General features: G+C 40.2%; 1 protein-coding gene and 1 non-coding gene across 2 annotated transcripts; both read left to right on the top strand.

The window, feature by feature from the left end:
- Positions 1 to 2,165: 2,165 nt before the first annotated feature.
- COXFA4L3 (cytochrome c oxidase associated subunit FA4L3) lies at positions 2,166 to 5,330 on the top strand. The gene is made up of 5 exons (XM_027084207.1): positions 2,166 to 2,236; positions 2,374 to 2,435; positions 2,876 to 2,961; positions 3,886 to 3,946; positions 4,935 to 5,330. Exons 2-5 carry the CDS (start codon positions 2,400 to 2,402, stop codon positions 5,001 to 5,003), a joined length of 252 nt encoding a protein of 83 aa, XP_026940008.1. The 5' UTR covers positions 2,166 to 2,236; positions 2,374 to 2,399; the 3' UTR covers positions 5,004 to 5,330.
- A 3,287-nt stretch (positions 5,331 to 8,617) lies between these two features.
- Positions 8,618 to 8,733, top strand: LOC113608160 (small nucleolar RNA SNORA22). Its single transcript, XR_003428230.1, has one exon. It is a non-coding gene; the product is annotated as a small nucleolar RNA SNORA22 (small nucleolar RNA).
- The last annotated feature ends 1,159 nt before the right edge of the window (positions 8,734 to 9,892 follow it).

Raw genomic sequence — 9,892 nt, forward strand, 5'->3', positions numbered from 1 at the left:
CTCTTTTAAAATGTGTTTTTTTAAAAAAAACACAACCATAATACCATTATCACACCTGAAAAAATCAACAGTACTCCCTTTAATAACATTTCATATCTGGTCTGTAAGTTTCTCTAGTTGCCCCCAAAATGTCTTTACAGTTGGTTTGTCTATTTCTATGTACAAATAAATATCCTCACCTTTGGTAAGATTTCTCAGAGCCCATTAGTCAGAATTAATCATCGGTCTTTGGCACCAGATCATGACAGAGCGCGTTAGAGTTACTTACAGGCACTAAATTGTAAGAAACGTGAAGTGAGGGACTTGTGTTTTATTCTTTTAAATTTACCATGCCCCATTCTGAGAATAATGCCTAGGCTATTACAAAACTGCATTTTGAAAAGAAATGACATTGGCAAAGCAGGGCTCTAAGTTTAAGGTCATTGCTAGGCATGGGCTACACTCCCCCCGCCCCACCCCCCGCCCCGGGGCGTGCCACGTGGCTTGCAGCATCTTACTTGCCCCACCAGGGATGGAACCCGGGCCCCCAGCAGTGGAGTCACGGAGCCCTAACTACTGGACCGCCAGGGAATTCCCAAGGGCTACACATTTTAATTTTAATTTGTGGGCCATGATATATTCCTATAAGATTTCTTTCCTTTTTCTCCTGCTTGTATCCTAGAAAAAACAATTTATCTTTAATTAACAAATTGAGGCTTTTCTTAGAACCTTCTGACAAAAGAAGCTTTAGAGATTCTGCAGAAGGAGCATTAAAAGGCTTCTTTGATTCTATTCAATACAAACCACGAAAATGTTGAATTTTCTCTGAAGTAATCAACAAACGTCTCCAGCTACAGCTCGAGTTACACAGTAAGAACCCTTGTCAGTGACTGGGTGAGAAGTTATATTTATGATCTGCCTTATATAAAACAAATCTTTGCAAATAATAATTACTATTTATTGAATGCCTACTACAGGCAAGGCAGACTGCTACATGCTTTGCATACATTCTAACATTTTTTCCAACTCCCTGCCGAGCCAGGTTTGTCCCTATTTTACAGATATATAAACTGAGAGTCATGAAGGTTAAGTAGTTTCCTCGAAGTCAATCAGCTAATAAAGTATGTCAGGGGTCGGCTCTGAACTCACGTCAGTTTGAATGCAAAGCCCATGACTAGAAATAAAATGGGGCTGAAACAGAGCTGGGTCTGGCCGTTTAGAAAACATTAAGATGTTTTCGTTTTTAATGCTAACTCATAGCTTAAACTTCAAACAGTTTTAAAATAATTGTTTTAAAATAACTATTTTTAGATAACTGAGCTTGCACTCTTGACTTAATCGCAGTTGCTAAGAGCAGGGTGCAGAAAGAACAGTGCTGCCTGATTGCCAGACAGACCGGGCTTCTGATTATATCTCCGCCGCTTACTGGCTATGTGCCTAGAGCATCTCTGAGCCTAAATAACATACCTTGCAAAAATGTCGAGAAGATTCCAGTACAGTGCCTGACACACAGATACTGATTTAATTATTATTCCCGTGGTTCTGCAGCCGCCTTCATGCTCCGTGAAAGGCTAGGCTGCTAACTTAGGGGCGAGTTCCTTCAGGGTCGTCTCAGAGATCTTCTCCTGGAAACCTCTCCGGTTGATTCTTTTTGTTTCTTCTCTCTCATCTCCTGATTTTTTTTTTTAATGGAAAAAATCAGGACAACAAGGAATTATTCTGAAAGGAAATTTACAACTTAAATTATCTCCGTAAGTGCGCCACATCACATTTTTGGAGCTTTTAATGTGACTTGGATTAATTCTAGTTTACCTGCCTGCACCAAGGAGCCTCCCATGGGACCCCCAGATCTGCGGCTCCTTTTCCGGACCTCCTTTTAGACGGGCTGTTTTTCACCTGTTCTTGGCCATCCAAGTGCCCCTAGTTCTCAGTTCCACCCCCTTGCAGACCCGCCAACGCCCAGCCTGGGCTCGCTCCGAGCGGCGGGTAAGAACCGCGGCAGGCGGCAGGGAGCGCTAGCGTCCTGCTGCGCGGAATTTGAAGGCCCGGCATCCCGCAGGGGGCGCCCGGTTGCCGGGCGCCCGGCATGGAAAGAGAGTCAAGCCCCGCACGCCCCCTGCGCGGCCCGCGTGACCAGAACGCGCCGGCCGGCCTTCCGGAGAGGGTGGGGTTGGTATATAATGCGCGGAGGTCGAGGTCGGTGTTCGGTTCTGGGCATTAGCATCGTCCGCTCGCGGCGCCCCGCCAGGTCTCCCAGGTGAGCTGCCCTCGGGCGGAGGCTCTGGTGAGCCGTCTCGAGGCTGGCTTTGGGATACATTGGCCGGTTTGGAGCCCACCAGGCTTCGTCCTAGTAGCTGAGTTTTGATCAATATCTTGGATTATTTTTTCTTCTAGATTTGGCATTCTACACTGAAGTCATCATGAGCTTTTTCCAAGTCCTGATGAAAAGGAAGGAAGTAAGGTTTTATTTATTTGTTTATTTATGGCTGCGTTGGGTCTTCGTTACTAAGGGTGGGCTTTCTCTAGTTGCGGTGAGCGGGGGCTGCTCTTCGTTGCGGTGCACGGGCTTCTCAGTGCGGTGGCTTTTCTTGCGGAGCATGGGCTCTAGGCGCGCGGGCTTTAGTAGCTGTGGCGCAGGGGCGTAGTTGCTCTGCGGCATGTGGGATCTTCCGGACCAGGGCTTGAACCCGTGTCCCCTGTATTGGCAGGCGGACACTTAACCACTGCACCACCAGGGAAGTCCAAAAGAAGCAAGTAAAATTTTAAAGCAACTGAAAATCTGACTAAAAATATTAACTTTTAAAGATGTTGAAGAAAGTATAAAATGATATAGAGCTATTCTGTTATATTTCAAGTGTTTCACATTGAAACGTCCGAATATTTTGTTCTCTGTTAGCTTATTCCTTTGGCGTTTTTCACGACCATGGCAGCGACTGGAGCTTTGTCTTTTGCTCTGTATTCCCTTCGAAAACCCGATGTGATGTAAGTAGGCATTCATCATTTATAAAAACGTTTTTAGCCGTGTTAGGTTGACCTTCAGTTTATGAAATGCATAGTATCAGATTCCTGGTTTTCCCCCCAGGATAAGAATGTCGAATTGTGAACTTGGTTAGAGTCAGGGCCAGAAAGCATCCAGGTATCAGAAGACTATCAAATGATGATTAGAGATAAAATAGGTTTACTAATATAAGTTCCTTGTATCTAAATACCCTTTCAGCCACTGGCCCTCCTCCTCTTCTCCTGCAGCAAAATAAAGCTTGTTGGTTTTTTTTTTTTAACTTAAGTTTTGAAATTTAAAGTTCTTAGACGGTCTTTTGGGATATACATCATCAATCTTAATCATTTTAATAACATTTTAAAATGTCAGTTCATTAGAAAGGTCTTTCCTAACGTGGTAGAGTTTATAGATTCAGCTGTCTACGATGAATCTAATCTTAGCCCTGGATATAAGGTAAAATACCATGTTTCCTGGAATATGAGGAAGAGAAAAACCTGACTCTGATATTGACCGGGTGCAGGGCTCCGTAGAGCCGTAATGCTAGGCTGTGGCAGTTCATCACCTACCGGTTTCAAGCCCAGCCCTTCTGCCTCTTCCAGAAACTGGGGTAAGAGCATATTTGCTTGCTCTTAGCCTGGCACTTCCACCCTAATTGCTCTTCAGCTTATGAGAACATTCTCCAGTCTAGGCCAGTAAAGGGAATACAGACCTCCTACTCTGCAGAGGAATTGATCCTTGATGTTTGAGCCAAACTGTGAAGCTTTTTAAAGGAATGTTCCATCAATTTCAATTAACTCAATGCCTAAGTATGCACTCTGAGTCTGTCCCTAGCATATTTACAAACCCAATATCAGACTTAGTTTAAATGCACTTACTTTAATGTTTAATCAGCTTTCTTTTATTTTTAGCATTGATCGAAAAAGAAATCCAGAACCTTGGGAAACTGTGGATCCTACTGCACCTAGAAAGGTATTGCTGCATTAAAACGTGATTTATACTTAGCCGAAACCTTAGCACATTTGTCAGCAAAATAGATGTAATACCTTTTAACCTTTAGCGTGCCATTTAACGTGTAGTGCAAAGGGAGTGCTGTAGGGTTATGGAGATTTAGTTCAAATCTTTGCTCCATTAGTCACAGGTGATTTTAGATAATTTGGCCTCTCTGAGGCTCTCAGAATCTATAAAATGGGCACAATAATAGGGCTCTTCCTCAGAGTTTAGAGGATTAAAGAAGATAAAATAGAGCCCTTTAGCACAGTGCCTGGCCCATAGTCAGCACTCAAATATTAACTTCTATCATTATTGTGACACATCATCTCCTTTTTTAATTTAATTTTTATTTAATATTGGAGTATAGTTGAGTTACAATGTTGTGTTAGTTTCAGGGGTACAGCAAAGTGAATCAGTTATACATATACATATATCCATTCTTTTTCAGGTTCTTTTCCCAAATAGGGTATTACAGCATATTGAGTAGAGTTACCTGTGCTTACTAGTTATCTTGTCCACAGCTCTGTGCCTTTTCCCTTATTGTATAACTTGGATCATTTGTACTTTTGTTGAGTAATTACAGTGAGGAAATTTTAAGAGCCTACTATGTGCCTAGCTCTGTGCTGGGAGCATCATACCTCCACTCAGACGTAGCAGACACAATTTTTGAGCTTCTGGTTCACATAAAACCATAGGAAATTTAAAAATCTAGAACCTCTTAAGTGAAAGTAGGGTAAATGGATATGACCTTTCTCTCTGATCCTGTAACACTCAGGAACCCAAAGGCTCTTTAGAGGGAGAGAGGGATAGAACCAGCCCATATTACTGTTTTAGAGATGGGAAGAGGTGATTCGTTGACTACAAACGTTATGGTGATGCTTTTTACAAAGGGAGCTGTGTACAAATCCCAGAAGGGGGCCTGAGGATGGACAGATCCTAACAAAACATTTTTATTCTTTTTTTAAAGCTTATAACAATCAACCAAGAATGGAAGCCTATTGAAGAGTTGCAGCAGGTCCGAAAGGCAACCAGGTGACCAGTCTTCGCCATTTTCTTCCAAAGAGTACTCTATGAATCTAGTGGAAACACTTCTGCACAAACTAGATTATGGATACCAGTGTGCGGAAATGCTTCTGCTACATTTTTAGGGCTTGCCTACGTTTTCAGACTCTGGACAAAGAATTATAAAGGTAGCGCAACAATAACCACGTAGTCCCCAAATAAGATTCTATGTTTATTTTCTTGTTGTAAATTTGTTTTGCGTATTGAAATTTTTGTGTTTATGATGCCTGAATGTTCTCCTTAAAATGTATAAAGATCTGTTAAATTTGATTGTCTCCAATAAAATACCACTTGTGCGAGATTTCTTAAAGTTCAGGTACATACTTAAATAGAGGAGAAAGTCTTTTTATGGGAGATAAACACATTCTGAAGCATGGACCTTCATCTTTTTAAATAACACCCAGTGCAAATTTCTGTATAAACTTTTTTTCCAAGTTCACTCATTCATCAGAAATCTATTGAGTAACTACTGTTATCCAGGCACTGTTCTTGTGCAGCTGAGATAAAGCAATGAACAAAACCAAATGTTGGAGGGAGAGGAATAAAAGATGGTCAGTACAGTGAGGAAAATGAAGACAAGATGGGGTATGAGACTTGCATGGGGATTGGTCTTGGAGGAAGTACTGGGATTCTGGCAGTGATGGGAATGTGGGGCATGCGAGAGTAGCCCTCCAGATGCCAAGGCTAACAGTGGTGCTCCTGTGAGGCTTGGGGAGGGGAGGATGGAGAGCACCCCACAGAGTCTGGGGCTCCTCTTCACTGTGGCCAATGGTCCCTTGGAGATCAAAGGTACGATCAAACGCAGCATGCCCCTCGGCTCCCCCTTGACTGTTCTTGAAAGTGGGACCACATAGAAAATAGCTTTTCATTAACTTTAAAAAAAAATTGAGATACAATTCACAGAACATAGTATTCATCCATTTAAAGTGCACAGTTCGGTGGTTTTTAGTATATTCACAAAGTTTTACAACCATCTCTACCATCTAATTCCAGAACATTTTTATCACCCCAAAACAACACTGTACCCATTAGCAGTCATTCCCCCATTTCTGACCCCTCTGCCCCCAGCCTAGGGAAACACCAATAAAGTTTATCTCTGTAGATTTGCCTATTCTGGGCATTTCAGATAAATGGAATCACACATTATGTGGCCTTGGTGCCTGGCTCTAACTTAGTATAATGTTATCATGATTCGTCCGTGTTGTAACACGTATCAGTATTACGTTCCTCTTTATGACTAATTTTCCATTGTATGGATATGCCATATTTTGTTTATCCATCAGTTGACAGACATTTGGATTGTTTCTACCATTTGGCTGTTATGAATAATGCTGCTGTGGACAGCCATGTGTAAGTTTTTGTATAGCCATATCTTTTCAATTCTCTTGGGTGTATACCTGGGTTCATTAACTCTTTTAAATAAATATCATAAATCCCTTTTTCTTAATTTCCATCTGAACATAATAGAAATTTAAGAGTAGGGCTAAATTCTAATCACCTTCACGGCAATAAGAATTAACTAGATCTTTCTAGAGACTTGGCGGTTCTGAAGGGATTAAAGCAAGACTACTTCTGCAACTTCTATTTTCCTTATCACCTCAAATTTTCCCAGGTGAAAATCTCCAATTATTGATTTCAAGGAATTACATGTACCAGTTAGGAAGTACAATTTTATTTGCTTAAGCTTCTAAAGGGCAATGTGGTACCATATAGTCAAATAAAAATGAACAACCTTGTGATGCTTGGCCAATTAGGAGAGCAAATTGTAGTGTTTGGGAGGGGACTGTGCCTTTCAACTTTAAAACACAAACCTGATTGAAATACAGTGGCTTTATGGGGTGAACAAGGCAGTGGAAGGTACCATGCAGCAGGTTTGGGAGGGAGAAAGGCCAACAGCAATACTGAAACTTAAATTTCAAAAGATTTATTGATTTTATTTTTGATAGTATTCTTAACATTTTCCACACGTTTTATTTTGAAATTTTTCAAATATTCAGAGAAGTTGAAAAACTAGCACAAAAAATACTCACACTTTTTATCACTTAATATTTTGCCACATTTGCTGTATCTCTCTGTATATTATGCTCTTTTAAAATGAACTCTGAAAATAAGTTACAGACATCATAAAGCTATTCATGCCTAAGAGAAAGGACATTCTAGCTGTTATACCATTATCATTCCTAAGAAGATTACCATTAATTCAATACTATCACCTAACATATAATCCATTTCCATTTCCTCTGACTGTAATGTCCTTTATAACTGTAGTTTTAAGTCCAGAGTCCAATCCAAGTTTCACTTGTTGCATTTGGTTGTTAGGCTATTGTACTGAGTACTTGACGGATATGTGGTCATGGAAGTGACTCCCAAGGAGCTTGTATAGAACTCTCTCTGCAGAGTTTGATCTGAATAAGATTCTCTTGCAAGTGGACTTTGAAGTTTTAAAATTTGAGACATATTAAAGACATTTTCAAGTAATTTAAATATTTAAGAAATTGTACAATCGTTAAGCGTTCACTATGTGGTAGGTGGTGTGCTGGCCTCAAGGATCTGACATAGGAAAGGTAGATACATCTGTGAACAAATCCAAGCAATACAGTGACAATAAGGCAAGGATAGAAACAAGCACATGGTACAAAGGAAGGTTCCGAAGAAGATGGGTCCCTGAAAGCCTAGTTTCTTCAAAAACCATTAATTAGGGTAAGATAGGGAGGGTGGGAGAGAGACACGAGAGGGAGGGGATATGGGGATATATGTATATGTATAACTCATTCCCTTTGTTATAAAGCAGAAACTAACACACCGTTGTAAAGCAATTATACTCCAATAAAGATGTTAAAGAAACAGCCAATAATTAGAAGTCAGAAAGGCAATTGAAGTAGAGGCGTGTATTTACCTAGCCATAGAGAGCTAAGACAGCATCTCTTCAGAAACTTGGAGCAATTTAGTACATGAAATTTCATATTGGAGTGTAGAGTGGGATAGGTGAAATGCTTAGGACCTTTTATGCTATTATTCTGCAGGCACAAAGGAATAGGATTTTAAGATGGGGAAGGAGATAATACAGTTTGTGGTTTTTTTTTTTAACATTTTAACAACTTCCGTTGTTGGTTTCAGTTTGCAATTAAACCAAAGCCCAGAGTCCTTCAGTTTTATGTCCTTGAACCTTAAGCAAACACCTATAATTCTCTCATATAAAAAGAGGATGCGAAGTAAGCTTTCTGAATAAAAAAGTTAAAGTCACACACCATATCACTAAAAACGAGTGAGGTCTGATTAAATACTCATTCATCATCATTTTCAATTTTCTTGGGGAAAGTCTCACACATTTTAGTTGAGACTTTGTCAGAGAATGAAACTACAGGCTCTGAAATCAGACCACTTTGCCACTTTACTACCCATGTTGCTTTGTACCTCAGATTCCTGGTCTATGAAATTGGGTTAATCTGTTACTTGCTTGGGTTAGTTGTGAAGATTTTGTGAGATAATAAAAGTTTCTGACATGGTGTTCAACATGCACTAGTTGTTCAATAAGTATTCCCTTTTTGCTTTTTAAAAAATGATTATCACTGTAAAAGAGAAAGCTCTTTGCACAGTGAACACCCAAGTGTGCTTTATAATTCCCTTGGCTTTGACTCTGTGCTAGAGCACTGTCTGTTCTTTTCCTCCGCATTGAAAGGAGTATTCAGAAAGTCAGCCCATTATATTAATTGTGTTTAAGGGTATGAATGATCTAGCATATCCCTTCATAAATTTGCTTTGTCATGAAATATATTTGCATCTAACTGGAAAAAAATAAGAGAAAGCTCTTAATGTGTATAAAATTATATTCTTCCATGAGTGAGGACATTGCCTGTTTGAGATTCACACACGCCTACTTCTGGTAACTGGTCTACCTTTGGTTCACAGTGCCCCAGTTATAAACCTTTGCCAGAGCATGACCACACCTGAAGATAAACACATCTCACCTTTACTCTCACCTACTCAGACACCGAGCTAGAAATAAGAACCCCTGCATATGTGCTCACCTAGATGGCCTCACATCTAGAAAAGACATAGTAGCAAAAATAATTATTTTTATGTGTATAATATAAAAATTTGTCCTTAGCAACCACTGTCTACATTTTAGTAATCACTATAGTCCACAAGTACACTACACATATTCTTACATTCAGAGATGATGGTATGGAGCTTCCCTGGTGGCGCAGTGGTTAAGAATTGGTCTGCCAATACAGGGAACATGGGTTGGAGCCCTGGCCTGGGAAGATCCCACATGCCGCGGGGCAACTAATAAGCCGGTGCGCCACAACTACTGCAAATAATAAGCCCGTGCACCACAACGGCTGCAGCCCACGAGCCTAGAGCCTGTGCTCCGCGACAAGAGAAGCCACTGCAAGGAGAAGCCCGCACACGGCAACCAAGAGTAGCCCCTCCTCGACGCAACCAAAGAAAGCCCATCTGCAGCAATGAAGAGCTAATGCAGCCAAAAATAAATAAATAAATAAATTTATTTAAAAAAAATGATGGTATGTGGTTTTGAATAAGGAAGGGGGATGAAGTTGAGTATATGTACCTAAGAGAGCAATAGGAATTTTTAAAATTTTATTTATTCATTTTTAGGATTAAAATAGTAACGAAGTTTTCCTGGCATAAAAAAATAGTATCTTCTGTAATTCCAAGGGTTTCTTATTAATTGGTTGTTTCAATGGCTGAACAGTAGTTTCACACATTCATGATAAATTCTGTTTCCCTTCCTAAAATATAGCTTTAGGCTGTTGCAAATTTAGTTCAAGAGATCTTTTTTACCTGAGTGAAAAAGATGAGGAACCTTTGAGATACCTGTTTAGGGTATCAATTTTTTTT

Source organism: Aethalodelphis obliquidens, unplaced genomic scaffold (genome assembly GCF_003676395.1).
Source record: "Aethalodelphis obliquidens isolate GAN/ISIS:26980383/991018 unplaced genomic scaffold, ASM367639v1 scaffold51, whole genome shotgun sequence".
NCBI lineage: Eukaryota > Metazoa > Chordata > Mammalia > Artiodactyla > Delphinidae > Aethalodelphis > Aethalodelphis obliquidens.

What these genes read in the sequence shown, in the direction of transcription:
- COXFA4L3 (XM_027084207.1), top strand. Translation starts at nt 2,400, where the DNA reads ATGAGCTTTTTCCAAGTCCTGATGAAAAGGAAGGAA. An exon ending in TCCTGATGAAAAGGAAGGAA is followed by an intron (nt 2,436 to 2,875) that starts GTAAGGTTTTAT and finishes GTTCTCTGTTAG; the next exon opens with CTTATTCCTTTGGCGTTTTT. An exon ending in CTTCGAAAACCCGATGTGAT is followed by an intron (nt 2,962 to 3,885) that starts GTAAGTAGGCAT and finishes TTTTATTTTTAG; the next exon opens with CATTGATCGAAAAAGAAATC.